At 41.4% G+C, this 16,147-nt stretch overlaps 1 protein-coding gene across 1 annotated transcript in view; it reads left to right on the forward strand.

Annotated features, from left to right (window-relative positions):
• Nucleotides 1–15,827, forward strand: part of smchd1 (structural maintenance of chromosomes flexible hinge domain containing 1) — a 27,139-nt gene extending 11,312 nt beyond the window's left edge. The window contains exons 15-47 of the mRNA XM_075452935.1: nucleotides 307–416; nucleotides 552–634; nucleotides 726–839; nucleotides 1,022–1,108; nucleotides 1,196–1,312; nucleotides 1,408–1,552; nucleotides 2,169–2,271; nucleotides 2,423–2,495; nucleotides 4,116–4,246; nucleotides 4,523–4,651; nucleotides 4,738–4,962; nucleotides 5,100–5,242; nucleotides 5,994–6,079; nucleotides 6,172–6,290; nucleotides 8,364–8,525; nucleotides 8,827–8,955; nucleotides 9,047–9,126; nucleotides 9,261–9,418; nucleotides 9,509–9,618; nucleotides 9,697–9,758; nucleotides 10,148–10,235; nucleotides 11,508–11,639; nucleotides 11,782–11,931; nucleotides 12,008–12,134; nucleotides 12,641–12,760; nucleotides 12,984–13,069; nucleotides 13,157–13,276; nucleotides 13,350–13,531; nucleotides 14,504–14,613; nucleotides 14,913–14,983; nucleotides 15,063–15,231; nucleotides 15,321–15,479; nucleotides 15,557–15,827. Coding sequence (XP_075309050.1) covers nucleotides 307–416; nucleotides 552–634; nucleotides 726–839; nucleotides 1,022–1,108; nucleotides 1,196–1,312; nucleotides 1,408–1,552; nucleotides 2,169–2,271; nucleotides 2,423–2,495; nucleotides 4,116–4,246; nucleotides 4,523–4,651; nucleotides 4,738–4,962; nucleotides 5,100–5,242; nucleotides 5,994–6,079; nucleotides 6,172–6,290; nucleotides 8,364–8,525; nucleotides 8,827–8,955; nucleotides 9,047–9,126; nucleotides 9,261–9,418; nucleotides 9,509–9,618; nucleotides 9,697–9,758; nucleotides 10,148–10,235; nucleotides 11,508–11,639; nucleotides 11,782–11,931; nucleotides 12,008–12,134; nucleotides 12,641–12,760; nucleotides 12,984–13,069; nucleotides 13,157–13,276; nucleotides 13,350–13,531; nucleotides 14,504–14,613; nucleotides 14,913–14,983; nucleotides 15,063–15,231; nucleotides 15,321–15,479; nucleotides 15,557–15,645 — 3,969 coding nt within the window. The 3' untranslated portion in view covers nucleotides 15,646–15,827. The remainder of the gene's footprint in view (nucleotides 1–306; nucleotides 417–551; nucleotides 635–725; nucleotides 840–1,021; nucleotides 1,109–1,195; nucleotides 1,313–1,407; nucleotides 1,553–2,168; nucleotides 2,272–2,422; nucleotides 2,496–4,115; nucleotides 4,247–4,522; nucleotides 4,652–4,737; nucleotides 4,963–5,099; nucleotides 5,243–5,993; nucleotides 6,080–6,171; nucleotides 6,291–8,363; nucleotides 8,526–8,826; nucleotides 8,956–9,046; nucleotides 9,127–9,260; nucleotides 9,419–9,508; nucleotides 9,619–9,696; nucleotides 9,759–10,147; nucleotides 10,236–11,507; nucleotides 11,640–11,781; nucleotides 11,932–12,007; nucleotides 12,135–12,640; nucleotides 12,761–12,983; nucleotides 13,070–13,156; nucleotides 13,277–13,349; nucleotides 13,532–14,503; nucleotides 14,614–14,912; nucleotides 14,984–15,062; nucleotides 15,232–15,320; nucleotides 15,480–15,556) is intronic.
• Nucleotides 15,828–16,147: the final 320 nt, after the last annotated feature.

Raw genomic sequence — 16,147 nt, forward strand, 5'->3', positions numbered from 1 at the left:
CTTCAAGTCCCCACTTTCTTATATCGCAGCTGACGGATGAAATATATATTTTCAATTGTATTGAGATCCTGACTGTTTGCTGGACATGCCATTGAGTTGATGTGAAGCTTTTTCATCCTGAAAAATGACCTCAGCTCGTCGTTTTAAAAAAAAAATCTTCTCAGTTATCCTTAAATGTTTCATTGGACCTGCACCAAACTAAAGTTCCAGCATCATCTGTTTTTCCAGTGCAGATTGGTGCTTCATCACTGAACATCACTCTCATTGCAGTTCAGTCTAAAACTGACCAACAACTCTCTTTGTTAGGAGCCTGAAGCACTTTATGGGACGACCAAGATCATGCCCATCTCCAAGATTGACAGGGCCGCTACCGATGAAGCCATCAAGTCATACATCGAGAATGAGCTTGACAAGTGGTAAACAGTCGGGAAATATCACGTTTCTATATTTATGGTGTATTTAAATGTGAATCAGTGATTATGAAAGGGCTGCCATTAGAAGTTGTAATTAAAGCCTATTGTGACTTTGTAAATTGCATTTGTCCAATCCAGGCTCCCAGAGAAGCTGAACGTGGACTGGCCAGACGGTAACTCTTGGCCACAGGATGACGTTTGTCCTGCAGGGACTCCTTTAGGTGAGGTGCTGGACTGTTTAATGTGACAGTTATCATTTTATTTTAGGAAAGCCCTAAGCTCACATATGTTTTCTGTGTCGCATAATTTCAGGGCCCCTCAGAGTTGATATTCTGAACAGGAAGGGAGACCCGATGTCCAGGATAAACACATGGGGGACAGGGATGGGGATGAAAATGAATGTTGGACTCAAAGTAGTCGCTCATGGTAAGATCTTCTGTTTCTGTAAGGAAACACAATCCATTTCAGAGATTTTCTTGAACTAGTTGGACACACAGTTGGATTTCTAAGAACTGCATTATAGAAGTATTAAATTGACTGAGGTGGAGAGCTGTTCAATGGTTCGAAGAATTACTGTGTATGTTTTTACTTTTTGCTTTCATACATAGGTCCTAAAAAAGACTGCGTGGTTGTCAGTTGTGTTGCTCCTTATGTATCGAACAGCAGATACAGTGGATACTGGTTCAAAAAAATTGGTAAGTTTTTTTTTTTTCCATTTGTCTCGGACATCCTGATTTTTGTCAGCTTAATGATCACATGAGCAAACTTCTCATCCTTCCCAGAGTCTCTGGCTGTCTTGGGAAAGTACACGCTGACTCTATTCACCTTAGTAAATGAGGGCAAAACAACCCTCCATGGTCAACAACTTCCGAGCTACGTACTCAAGTTTACCATCAAAGGTAAACGGAACTCCTGAGTTTGCAGTATTTATTGTGTTTGTCGTCCTTCCTGAGTCCCTCAAACAAGACAACTCTGCCTCTTTTATCTGCCTCAGAGGGTAAAGCAGACAGCTTCACTCTGGGGGCAGTGAGCCCCTCCGTTCGCGTGGGAGTGCCATTCAACATACCTCTGCACATGAAAGATCATTACGGCAACCCGACCGCACCTCCTCCCCAACTCCAACCGGACCTCAAATGCAGGTGGGTCACATCCGCTGTAAATTTAGATGTCTTTTTTCCCATTATAAGGTCATAAATCCTGATGAATTAAAGAGGAGGCGTCACAGATGTGGAGTAGGAGGAAAATGGAGAGAAAGCAGGAAGAATTTCACATCATTTCTTCCCTTGTTCATTGTGGCTAAGAGCAGATAGGAAATGGACGTGATTGGAGAGCTGCCAGATACACAGCAGAGATTTTGAAAAATGCAGTTTTCTCAGAGACATGGCTGCAGGAACTTATTGCAGACTCTTAACACCTCTGTACCCGGCTCTCAGACTATCATTGCAGACAGAGAGGTCACAGTGAAGGAGGAGGATTTGTAGTACTTGTTAAGAACAGATGATGTAATGCTGGCCACGTAACTGGGAACGAGTGTCTCGGTACCCGAGATGTTGAACGGTTGGCTGTGAGTTCCCTTTAAGCGTTGTCTACAGAGACCACACTCTTCTCGCTGCTTACAATTCCAACTTATACTCCATTATTTTTTCTTTTTTTTTTCCGCAATAATTCACACTGCAATAATATGATTTCCCTTTCAGCAGTAAAGTATAATGAAATGAATTCAATGTAATAGATTTTCTTTTGTTTATTTTGTAGTGGCCTGGAGTTGAGTTTCGAGACATTCAACAGCAGCGGAAAAGGGTGGTTGATCAAAGGCGTCAAAGCAAAAGGAAAAGTCCAGAATTATCAGCAATCCGAGGTTAGAAAAAATACAAGATTTATATAAGATTAAACTTGTCAACAAGAAAAGTTGTTGGAAATTGATAGTCGAGAGTATATACGTGTTTTACCTGAAACCCGCTAACTAAGAGCCGGCCTGCTGCTTTTGTTGTTATTTTTTTGTGTTGCAGAGTTACGACCTGTGCGTGACGCTGCCTGGACTGACACAAGACAATCAGACTTTCATGATCAGCCTTCTTCCCGGTAAGGCTGCTTTTATCTATAATTTACAACATTTGATGACTAGTTAATTGCTCGAATGGATGCGTTTTCTTTGAGAATACTTGAATAAAATACTTGTTTTGATTTCTTACTGTTGATGAAAAAAAAAGTCTGAATAGTAAACTTTGGAAAGTTGGACTCATTTCTTTTTTTTTTTTTTATATATCTGATTACATGAATTCATAGATTCATCAGTTAATCCACATCACAGATATTGGAGCCAAAAACCTTGCTTTGTAAGAGAGAAAACAGGCAGGCGAATGTGTCAGATGTCAGACAGCTCTGGTTGAAGTCATTATTTGGGCGAGATTGGCTCTGGCTTCTACAATGCATGTGGAACCCACCCATTCTATAGAGCTCCTGGGCTTCTGTGTGTTAACCTGTCCCATAAGGACGCCGTGTTCTTTCATGGTGCAGTATTAATGAAAGAGAAATGCATACCCAGAGTATACTTACAGTCGTACAAATTAGTGTTTGTAGTGTGGAGTTGCACGAGTCCCAAGTTTCACAGTTCAGTACAATTACAATAAAGGCCCAAAATATTGCATAATTGCATGCAACTCAAAAAATTAACCTTAACTCTTTTAAGGTCAACAAAGCCAAACTGTCCATCAGAGATCAGTTTAGCTTCGCTGCTGCTCTGTTTCTGCCCCTCATCGCGTCAACGTACCCCCACACGTTTCAAGAAAACCCAAGAAACTGTTTCAAGAGCCCCTAATGGCATTTTGCTTTTACTGAGCAAATTCAGATCCATTTGATCTGATCCAGCTGTTCAAGTATTTTCATCAAAACGTTGTAGCGTTGACTTCAAAAAATGGGTTTTGGGCAGCGACGGCAACAGAAAAATTCCAACAAAATCTGCTGTAATATCCCTCCATCCTCCAAAAACCGCACAAGTTTCTTTTCAACCGCCAGTTTCACTGTGATCTTTTACATCGATTTAAAATTTTGACGAATCCGTGCAAATGTTGATTGTGACAGTTCGCTGAGAAAGTGATAATAACAACTCTGCAAAATGCGAACAAATCATGTTTTGTTTTTTTTTGTTTTAAGACGAAAAAATAAGAAAATAGCAAGAAATCCTAGTTGTGTCTCCAGCATTTAGTTCTCAAAACACCTGTTGGTTAAACAGTGCCTTAACTTTGTTCAGTGCGTGTGTGTGCGTGTGTGTGTGTGTGTGTGTCCCTCCCATAAGACCTTCACCACTTGTGATAAGCAGAATCTACGGAAGCCAAGCTCATTTGTTGCTACATGACTATGTGGCCTCAGCCCAGAGGCCCCAGACGTTTGCCCTTTGTGCATTAATTCTTTTGAACATTTTTGCCAATTCCCAAAGCCAAAATTAAGACTCTTGTTTAGTATAAACCCGCCTTAATGATCTGTTTGTGCTCAGTGATTAACTTTATCCCTAAGGACCAGTTACATAGAAACATCCCTGTTCGTAGTCACAGTCTCTCTTAGGAAAATGGCTGGAACAGTGTCACGCTTTATAATTAGTTTAGATCGAAAAACCAAGCTGTTTACGGGTCAAACGGACTACAGTCCCATGTCCTCTCTGTTTGTCTGTTCGTGCTATGGAACGCTGTAATATTTATCTTCCAGGTAATCCACATTCCCTTCATGTGAAGTCGGAAGTCGCAGTCGAGAATGGAAACCCGGCCATTTTTGAGGTGGAAATTCACGATGAGGCCGGAAACATCACTGCCAACCCCAAACAGTCAGTTTTCTGCCAGGTATGGGGCTGCATTTGTTGGGAAATAAGCCAGCCTGTGTAAAGCAGCACTCGTTTTGAGTAATCATAGTTACAACTGCTGGATCCACTTAGGAGAAGCCTGAATCTTGTTTGAACAGACCATCTGGTTCAGCAAGAGGATGAGTGCTCTCAGTTTCCTGTACGTTTTGAGACTCTCAGCTTGAAACATTAAAGCTTGAAATGAAAGACACGTTCATGTTTGTCAGCATTTTGATTTAATTTCAGTGAACAAGTCTTTTCCTGTGATCATTTTCAGATTCAGGGGCTTCCGGTGGCTACGGCAGACTGCAGCAGCACGGGAGCCGGCAAGCTTGAGACAAAGCCCATAAAGCTGAAGATAGTCAACGGAGAACCACAAACGCTCAAAGTGAAATTTGACATGCCTGTAAGTCAAAGAAAAATGTTCAGCTGGGCGCTCCCTGGTGTTAATGTTTGCTTGCAGCGTTTCCATCTTCTCTTTTTTTCTGTTAGAATCAGAAGCACATACGGCCGTACCTGGCCAAGCTGAAAGTCTTGCCCAGCAGTCAAGTCTCGATGATGAAGCTCTACTCTGAGGATGATAATCGTCTGGTGCTGGAGAACAATGAAAAGATCGAGTGGCAAGCTGGCGGAGTGGTGCAGAACCTGTTCTACAAGCTGTTTGATGAGTCGGGCAGAGAGGTGCCACTCACTGCTGAAATAGCTTCCATGATAAAGGTTTGTCATATAATGTTCCATTAAGCCGTTCTGTAAACGTCAGAGTGACTTTTCAACCGATTTGGTTTTGATAATGACACACAATGATCACACCCTGGTCTTTGTATTTAAACTGATCCACACTGACTGCCTCTAAGGTTAACTGGACAGGAGTCGTAGATCGGACAGAATTGGCCCATGGGAGCCTGCCTGATGTACAGGTGCCCGCTCAGGTGCAGGAAGAACGCTTCTGCCAGGTGTCCTACCAACACCAGAGTGTGTCCTTCTCCTTCACGATTGTGTAAGCCACGAAGTGAACTCTAAAATGTGTGATTTGCTGTTTGCAGTTTTACAGTCTCGGAACAATACACTGAACATGAAGTCACACTGTTACAGCCTCCGAGCTCAGTGAAAGGAATGAATGCAAAGAAGAACGTCTTACCTATCCCTGTATTTGCATCTGTAAAACTCACAAGTTAACTTGTTTTTTTTGTCCTCTATAAATTTACCAGAACAGGGAACAAAAGTATCATCTCTCATAGGAGGATTTTGTTGCATCTTTCTCTTCTAATCAAATCAAATCAAATCAAATCAAATTTATTTGTATAGCACATTTCATGTACAAACAGTTCAAAGTGCTTTACATAAAATAAAAGCATAGCAGTAGGGAGTGGAAGAAGCATTAAAAATACATAAAATAATATAAAGAGAAACAAATAAAATCATTTAAATGAATTAAAATCAGGCAACAGTCTAGATAAGTTAAAAGATATTTCATGCATAGACACATGAGAAAAGAAATGTTTTTAACCTGGATTTAAAAATGTCTACATTTGGTGAAAGTTTAATCTCCACTGGCAGTTTGTTCCACTTATTTGCAGCATAACAGCTAAATGCTGCTTCTCCATGTTTAGTCTGGACTCTGGACTGGACCAGCTGACCTGAGTCCTTGGATCTAACTGGAGAAAATTAAAACACTGTATGTGTGTTCATGTAAACTGCCTGCGTGTTTTTTTTTTTTTTTTAAAGTCTGTGGCCGTGCTTGTTTTCAGCCCCTGTCCAGATGAACCAAAGCAGCTAAAAGCAACTCTGCCCCAGAGCACACTGAAGCTTGGTGAAACCCTATCAGGACACATCAGTGAGTTTAGATCCAATCACTCAAAATTCCATTTTTTTTTTTTTGTTTGTTTATGATTACACTGTTTGAAATGCAACACTTGTATTAAACAGTCTTGGAGCTTGTGGACCAGTTTGACAATGTGACCCAGAAGCTCACCCCTGCCTGTGTGGATCACATTACTCTGAAAGCCGAGGGCCTCGACAAATCAGCCATCCAGTACACATGGCAGGTGAGGAGAGACTCTCACTTTTAACAGGAAACTTTCCATTAAGAAATGAAAACACTGTCGGCTACACAATGTTAATGTTCACTGAATGCAATGGTAATATTTTATTCATCTTTATTTAAAAGTTGAAAGTGTAAATATTATTTTTGGGGGTCAGTTTTGTCAGTAAGGCCGACTTAAAGTGATAGTTCGGAGTAGATTCACCCTAGGGTCATTTGAACCGTGACATCCAGCCAAGTAGCCCACCCGAAGTATTTTCGATATTGGCTGAACATCAGCTGAGTTACTGAGTTATCCAGAATAGCTTAGTACAAGCACTAACAGACCCTGGCAGTATCTCCAAAATTACCACACTAAAATCACATGCCATGAACCAAACTCCTACAGTAGTACAAATATGGTCTGTACTCACAAAATGATGCATTTGGAAGTTTGAAAATAGTCCAGGAGTTTATTATTATCAACACAAGCCTGATAGCTTCTCTGCTGCTAAAGCTGCGTCGACGTCACGTCCTTGATCTGGGAGCTTCAAAATAAGATGAAGGTTGATCTACTACTGTAGACAACAAAGCAAGGTTGCTCAATTTCTCCATTGATAAAATAAATTCACAACTCTACAACATAAAAATTCATAAAAAATCATGTAGAATATAGCATATACTTTGTTGTCTACAGTAGTAGATCAACCCTCATCTTACTTTGAAGCTCCCAGATCAAGGAAGTGACGTCGACGCAGCTTTAGCAGCAGAGAAGCTATCAGGCTTGTGTTGATAATAATAAACTCCTGGAATATTTTCAAACTTCCAAATGCATCGTTTGGTGAGTACAGACCAAATTTGTACTACTGTAGGAGTTTGGTGTCATGGCATGTGATTTTTAGTGTGGTAATTTTGGAGATACTGCCAGGGTCCGTTAGCGCTTGTACTAAGCTATTCGGGATAACTCAGTAACTCAGCTGATGTTCAGCCAAGATCGAAAAAACTTCTGGTGGGCTACTTGGCTGGATGTCACGGTTCAAATGACCCTAGGGTGAATCTACTCCGAACTATCACTTTAAGTGGCTGTTCTACTACGCCGTGACCTCTTCACCTCCAGTTATCTTGTCCACCGCCAGACCATAAGAAAGTGCATAAGAAAGCAAACGAGGCAATAAAACTTAACACAGATGGGTAAAAGCCTACGAGAGTCAAAGGGCAATGCATTTTTCTCCTCTGTCTGAGAGGGTGAGCCGCATTCCTTAAAGAAGAAAATGTCTTTGTGCTCACTAAACTTCGCCTGTCCCTGCCTGGGAAATTTAAATGGTAATTCTTACTGGATATACACTTGCTCATCTGTTTTATTAAACATATTTTATATAACAAATGCATATTAAACATCTTTCAATAGGGCGCACAGGTCAGCATTGTGGTTAATATGTTAAATGTTACCATTCCAAAGCAGTGCTGAATGTGTGCACATGCTGGCCACTCCCACTCACCACTCCTCTGCATTTACTCTGTGGCTGTAACATTTACTTAGTTTCCACATTAAGGTGATTCCCCTTTTTATTTATAACTTATGTTATAAACGTTGATTGAAAATTATGATAGACTGATGAGATTAACTGTAATATGATTGTTTTCATTATTTATGAATTCATCTGTTTACTAGATTAAATTAACAAGTAAATATGGAGCAGCTTTGCCAAGTGGTTTCTAAGAATTTTAGAGACCAGGTAAACTTGGGGTAAAAACTATGCAATGACAGCAGTAGTGAGCACGTTTTTGTTGCGGTTTATAAAACCCCAGTTCCAAGAACGTTGGGATGCTGTGTAAAATGTAAATAAAGACAGAATTAGATGATCTTATTCGCAACGGAGCATGAAATGTTCCGCTAACACTTGTAGCACTACTTACTTTTCTGGTCTTTTGTTGCCCCGTCCCAACTTTTTGGAGATATTTTGCAGACTAGTTTAATTAAACAACCTTAGGAGTAGCAAAAAAACACAACTTGTGATTGCCTCACCATGCACTTAAAATGACAACTTTTTTTTTTATTATTACTAACAGCGGTAGCTCTCCTCTTCGTGTGTTACAGCCGAGCAGCCGTTCCGTTGAGGTGACAGGACTGCGTTTCCACTCGGGGTCTCCCGGGAGCAGAGAGATGTGCTTCCACTACGGCAGATATGAGGGGTGGGTCAATATTAAAGTGAGCCCAGGAGACCCCGCACTGCTTAAACTAATCGGCGAACCTGAGCAGGTAACAAAAAAAGAAAGTAAAGGCTCTGAGGTAACAGTTTAGCCAGGGAGCTGCACGGCCCTGCTCATTTACACACATGTGCATGAATCGTGCAATAGACTACTTTAACAAGTAGAATAAAACTATCATCACGAGCAGCCTCGGCTGTAAATTTCCTGTGAAAGACTTCAAATTGGAAATATCAGCTTTAAAACTGTTCATCAATTTACTTTACTTACAGCTGGATACCTTTCCCTTACTGGCTGTTGTGATGTTGCAGTTTTTTCTCTCAGAGTTTCTTTTCTTTTTCTCTGTTTTTTAGACATTGCAGGTGTTGAATGGTCGCGGCATCCCCACACCGTTCTCTGTCCAACTTTACGATGAGTTTGGAAATCCCTCACCGGATAAGAGAGTTGTGGCAGAGATAAGGTCTTCATCCCCGAGTCTGCAGGTGAGCCTGAGGAGCGCAAACACATCACTTTTTCAGAAAGGCCTGTAACATAAGAAGATTACATTACACAGTGCATGTCATGTTGTAACAGGTGATGACAGATGTTATTTCCCAACCCGTGGACGCAGAAGGGAAAGCCTCTTTCAAGGTTAATTGTGTGAGCGGTGCAAAGTAAGTCTTCCAATTAGTTTGAAAGAGGTTGTTTTTTATTCTGTTCACAATTGGCATCATAAGTCCTGAAACAGAACAAAGTGACTGCTCCATCTATCACCTGTAGCACCGTTAATACCATTTTCTTCCACCAGAGGGCACTATCAGCTGCATTTTAAGAGTTCATTCAACAACAAACCCATCCCAGGTCCGTCAGTGAACCTCACTGTCATCTCTGATCCCACCAAACCCGTCTGTCTGTCAGTGTCGTACGACACCACTGCCAAGTGTCTTGCTGGAGGCCCCTTCCCAGGTTTATGTTTGAATCAATTTGTTAATATTTATGGATTCGGTGCAGTCGCTGTCTCCATCCAGCACACTGATGTCAGCTGTGTGTGTTCAGTTTTCTCAGTGGTTGTGGTGTCCGATGAAGGAAGTCCAATTACAACATTTCAACCAACTGCTGTAACTATGCATGTGAGGACAGAAGATTCGTCAACATCTCCGCAGACAGTGAGTGGCTGACTGATATTTAAAGCCTTTGCCCGTGCTGTCATCTGCTTGGTTAAATTTTCCTCATCTCTTGTCCAGTTCCCTGAGCTGAAGTGCAGTAAGCCCATGGAAAATGACAAGAGGGACCGTTTTTACTTCAGGTAACACGCTCTCATATCTGCTCTATATGTGTAATGTGCGACTTGTTTTAGGGTTTTTAACAAGTAGTATGAAAATTTGGTGAGTTTGTGGACAGTTAGCTGTTGGTGCCACTTTACGGAAGAAGTGAAGTGAAAAACAAGCAGGCAGTTAGTTTAGCCAGTGATTGAGGTTGTCCAGGTAGAGGCAACAAACACAGTGAGGGATGAAAAACACAGAGATACACGTTGACCAATGAGCTTAAAGGGAATTGTGTTACTCTTTATTTTGTGTTGTACTAACCTCCTGCTGTCTTAGGTTTCATATTTACAGTAGAAGTGAGTCTTTCCTTCAAAACGCATATCTCTTCTTTACAAACTGTAAAGATTTGTGTTTGTGTGTTTCACTGCAGAGATAAAAAAGTCCCAGAACAAGTTGGAAAGTACGTCATACACTTCTCACTGAACATTGATGAAACCAATGTCATGCGCAGTAAACAGGTTGGTTTGCACATATCATCAAAGCACCACAACACCTTCGCAAGTTATTTCTTGACACTTTAAAACAACCGGCATGCAGAATTCATGCCTCATTTCTGCACTTATTTTTATGAAAGTACATCCTATTGCTTTACAACACATTTGACCTAGCAGACACTTGATCCTCTGTGAAATCTTGCCTTGATGAACTAGACAGAAATATGAAAAAACAAAGTCGTTGAGATGAGAATCGGATTAAGTGCTGATGACATGTGGTTGCCTTTGAGTTTGGGAAAAGATCTTCAAATTATTTCCAATAAATCACGGTGGTAAAGAAAATCCCAAATAGATGTGACAGGTGCAGAAAGGCGTCCTCATGTCCTCTAAAAGTTCAGCATAGTAACTCTCTCTGAGAAAGAAATTGTCAAAATCGAATCTCCTTGGGAGATGTATCGGTAAAGATTTAGAAAGACAGAAAAAGCATGGCAGTGAGAGTGTTATGACTTGGTGTCAATGTTCTGTTGCTGTCACTGATTCAACTATGAGTTCTCGTATCAAAGAATGTTTAAAGATAATGATCCCCAGCTCATTAACACGTGTGTAGAAGTGTGGAGGTTTCTTAATTTTAAGATGCATCTCAATGAAGACACGGACGACTCTGCAGTAACATAATCTAGACTTTGCAGTCATCTGAAAATACGAGTATATAATTATGAATCTGCGATTTTTTTTTTCCAGCCTCAGCAGGACAATAAAGTTGCACAGTTACACAGGGGAGGAAGAAGGAATATTAAGAAAGGCAGGAAGTTTAGAAAGTGGACATCTGGACTCATTTAAAATTGTATTAACTTATTGGAAAACTAACTAGGACCAAAGGACTTGAGATATAAAGCTGGTCAGCAGCCATGACATGTGATTTCTGGAGTTTTTAAATAAACTGAGATGATGCATCTTTGGGTCACAATGGACTCAGAAGGTCAGCTAAAATACACATTTTGACGAACAGATGGCTCAAAAAACGTGGAAAAGGCAAAATCCGAATCTGGTGATCAGCTATGCAAATGTGACATTTGTTCACGTCTTTCTTGAAAATGAGATTACAAATGCAAATATTCCTTGTGGTGTTTGTTTTTCGTGGAGGATCAAATGTCTTATTCACAGGTTGTGCTTGCTCTTTTTTTACATGATCATGTAGATTATCTCTACATTATCCTTCAGTGAAAACCTTATGTTCAGTGAGTAGTTGCACAGTATCAGCCTAAGCTGACCTCAGTGCTGTTTTCCATCTCCCAGATCCATATAAATGTCGAGGCCAATCAGCCTGTCAAACTGGGACCCGACTCCCAGCCTCCGGCCCCGGTTGTTTCCCACAGTATGGACATCTCCAGACGAACCTTGGTTGAGAACATGAGTCTGCAGATTATGGTAAGCTTCAGCCCTCGAGAGCCTTTAAAAGTTTCCCCATTGCAGACGAGCGGGAACATCCCATACTTTCAACTTGATTAATACATCTCTAAAGCTGTCAGTGTGGTATGCAGTCGCGTTGAGTTGCCGTAATTGATTCCAGGATGCGTTTGGAAATCCAGCGGGGCAGGACCTGAACGGGAAGGTGATCGTCTCTATAACGTGCTCCGATGCAAGAAAAGCCCTCCCTTTGTTTGAGGGACAAACTAACAGCATTCAGATGAGCTTGGACAACGGAAGGTCCCACATCTTTGTGAGTAACATTCCCCACAGGACATGTGTTCTTTTGTCATCATAACATATGATAATTATAGCCTTCCGTTCCTCAGAGGCTGGCCATCGTGGAGAATAGCCCCGGCGAGAACGGCAGCAAATACATGCTCCTCTTCAAACCTGAAGTGTCGACTGGTCCCTCGCCCCTGCTTCCTTTTGAGCTCCCCTTCCACTTTTATAATGGTTCGGTGTAGGAACTTTCTTATAAAAAACAATTCTGCTGGGATAAAAGTGATGTATTAAAAAATAAAAATCTCTCTTAATGTGGACAGTCGTGGGAGGAGGGGATTGAAGTCTATACTTGAATCTTTTGTGTAGTAAACAAAAGTTTGTGCATTAAAAGTAAGACCACATGTCAGTATTTATGATTGCTTTTGTGGCTGGCATGCAGATGCTTTTGGGTTTATGTGCTGATGATATAAAGTCTTTATTTTACGTACAGTACAAGTAAAAGTTAAAAGCCTACTTTTAAAAGAGGCTTCTTTGCCCTGTTCACATCATTACATTCCTGCTGGCATAGGAGGTGCTCCCAAAACTATTCTCATGCAGTGAATGCTCCCGACAAGTCGCCATGAGTCATTGTTTTGCATCGTATAAATTGTAAACTGAGGTCTGAAAACTTCAGCAGCTAAAAGCAAGTTGTTTGAAGCCATCTTCAAAGTGTTTGTTTTTTTCTTTTTCTATTTCAGGTGCCGAGAACCAACAAAAAGTGTCTGAACTGATCAAGAAGAAAGATGAGCTCATACGTACTTTGTCTACAATTGAAGAACATAATATTTCATATAGTGCACTCCGTGACCTGTTCATGAGTAAGATTTGTTTTAAAAAATGATGGTGTCAAACATGCTCGTCTCATTGTTTTAATCCAATGTGCTTCCCTGATTTATGTTTAGAGCTGTTTAACATTAAATACCAGAATGACTGAAAAATGGACCACTACACTAATGGAGCTGCGATCATACCCCTTGTTTTGCATTATTTGTGTGTCTTCTTGTGTATGGTTTCCTGTGTAAAATATCTCTTTTGTAATAGAGCAAGTCATGGCTACAAAACAAAAAGAAGCCAGCCTCAGAGATGAGTTGAACAAAAGGACCATGAAAATTGAGAAGCCTTTATCTGTAAGTCATGAAATCTTCTCCCTGACTCTTTTCTGTGCAGATTTAATTATTTGGAAAAGACATTTGTGCGTTTGTAATTCTCTGTAGATCCCAGACATTGACAAACTCCTCCAGGAGAAGAAAGCTGAATGTGAAGGTTTTGAGAGAATGACTCGGAGAGTCTGCTCCATCCGTAACAACTTCAGCGGGCCGGATGTTCTGGGGACGGTAATGGCCACTTTAATCACCATGCAGCTTGTTCTGTATATGTGCGTTTTAACCCTTTAGCTTTTGAATGCAGGTTGCCCACCTGGCTGTTGTTGAGGATGACGAAGCTGCGAGGGTCATCTCCTGGCACGTCAGGGGTGACATGGACTGCGTGATCACCAGAACGACAGAAGCAGCCCAGAGGATCTACAAAGACACTCGGGGCAATCAGCAGGTCATGCCCCTGGACGGCATTATTGTGCAACAAGGAGACAGGTGCAGCAAAGATGTTTTCTTTTTGCTTTCTTTCTTTAGGTCTTACAAAGTATATCATGAGCAAAAATCAGCCTCAATCTTCTACATAGACCATGTTTACTCATGGGGTGAGGCTGTTCTGATGCTTTGCATTTGAGGAACTAACATAATGTTAGTCAGAGGTCACATGCAAGTGAAAGTATCAGAATGGGATTCTCCTTCTGTGGCTTTTAACACGAATGGAGATGCACTGTTTGAAACCTGCCGGGCAAGCGAGCAGCCATGGCCTGCTAGCTGCTGTATGTCAGCCTAGCGAGTACGGTTGCTAGCAGCCGTAGCGCCTATGCTCATCCAACTGAACACGGCTTCAAATCCATCCACACAAAGTTACTAGAAGCTGAAACTCCTGGTTCACAGAATTCGTAGATCCTCATGTACTGAAAGAGAAAATGGTGTAGAATCATGCCCCTGTGCAATATTAAGGCCATGAGGGGGTTTTCATGCCAAAAACATCAAAATGTACAATTTTTAGGAAAAGGCGAGTTTATAGAGGATTAATACCTGTCAGGAGAGTGACTTTAAATCAAAAGTGTGTGTGTGTAATTGCTCTTATTGCCAGAAGGAGGAGACAAAGTGTATAATAGTTTGAAAATGCTGCACCCCATCACTTTTTAAGGTTCCCGTGAATTAAATTCAGTGTTTAAATCATTGTATCTGATTTGTCTTGTTCCATGTGTATCTCACCCAAAAATGGCTTATTCTCTAGTATTTTGGAGTTTGGAAAACAATTTAATAATGTTCCTGACTCAACACAATTTGCATGCATAGACTGTTTCATCAAGATGCCAAAAAATGGAAAAAGGTTCGGCAAAAATGCATTTTGAAACAACATTTTAAAAGGCTGGTTTGGTGTTAAACAAAGTGAACATGCATTGTTTCATGCAACTTCTATCGAAGCAGAGTTTAAATGGCTAACATTCATGCCGCTTCCAGACCGCTGCCACACATAAGAAATGGCCGCAGTCTTTTTGATGCCCCTGGGAACCCGGTGCGTGCCAGGCAGCTGCTGATTTACCCCGATGAAAAGGAGAAGTGTGACATCGGTGAGCTGCCCTCAGTGGATTTACCTTGTTGCATTTTAACCGGTTTATTTGTTTGTCATAGCCTCTTTTTTTGGGTCCAAAGTTTCTATGATTTTTCTAGAAGCTTCTCGGGTCTCTGAGTATTTGTTGTTGTTGGGGGCATTTCCGTCATGACCCCCCCACCACCACTGCTGTAGAGTTTCGGGTAAATGTTTCCACCTGGGATCCAAACTCACATGGGGGGGAGGGGTTCCTCTCACTGGAGCAGAAATTAAGCCTCTTTCACCAGATTAAATGTAATTCTTGTCTTTCCTTTCCAGTGTTTAAAAACCTCCTCGGAGACACGATTCTGTTAGATGACCTGGACTCTGCAACCAACTACAGAAAGGCGGTGAGTGATGCTGACAGATCAGTGCCATACTTAACTGGCCGGTGGTTCTTTGTTCTCTAAAATGAGTTGCCCCCTGCAGGTGGTGGAGAAACGGATACCATGTCCCACCATACTGACCAGACAGGGAGACATGGTCAGTGCCAAGGGCAAGTTCGGAGGCCGTCAGAACAAAGCCCCACCGATCGACAGATTGCAAGTGTTTGGTGCCCCTCTACCTCAACAATACTACACTCTGAAGAAAGACTTAGGTGAAAACTCTCACAGTCCTGTTTTAAAGCTTATTTTTCTGTCCCACTCAGTCAAGCTGAGTTTTGAGTTGAGATTTTCTTTTGGATAGAGCTGCTCTCTCAGTACCACAAAGCCATGACAAATGAGGAGAAGGCAGTAAAGGACCACGATGATCACATCAACAAATGGAAGTCTCCTGAAATGCAGCAAAATCGACAAAGAAAGGAGGCGATCCAGAAGCAGCTGGAAGAGATTGACAGACAACTTGGTAATTTCTTTATTTATCTACTTATTTGACTCTTTGTGTATTGTTGGTCTTACAAGCGGTCTGTGTTCTTGCTCCAGCATCTGCAACAGTAAGATCAGGGAAACGCGGTCCTGAGAGTGCCGGTGAGCCATCTGGCATTAGTACAAAAAGACCAAGACCCACATAAGAGACGCATCAGTTCAACCTGCGTTTGGACACCAGTTCTTTTTTTATGATATATTCATTTTTTATTTGTGTGACATTTTGCCGTGTCAAAAGTTCATTTGTGAATTAAACATTTCTATCTGTCTGAAGAATTCCTGTATATTGAAAAAAAAAAAACAACAACAATAAACTGACATTTCTCTAGCTTGGGTTTGACTGTGTCCATGTTTGTTACTGAATATGAAATGCTGTGCACGCAAAACCTAATTAAAATGGTATGGATCTACGGAGACGCGCACATTTTACGCACAGGATGGCTCCTCTGAAACAAAGACGATCGTTATCCAGGATGTCTGGAAATTATGTGGGTTGATGATGAGGTTTTCATTCACTGAAAGAGCCGGATCTGCACTTCGGCTTGGGTGTGTGTGGAAGAGATGTGAGAAAACGGAAAAGAAGCATCTGTCAGTATTGGAGGGGGTCCCAAAACGTCACATCCAAGGACGCTGGAAGGAGCTTGTTTA

This window comes from Odontesthes bonariensis, chromosome 20, assembly GCF_027942865.1.
Source record: "Odontesthes bonariensis isolate fOdoBon6 chromosome 20, fOdoBon6.hap1, whole genome shotgun sequence".
Classification (NCBI taxonomy): Eukaryota; Metazoa; Chordata; class Actinopteri; order Atheriniformes; family Atherinopsidae; genus Odontesthes; species Odontesthes bonariensis.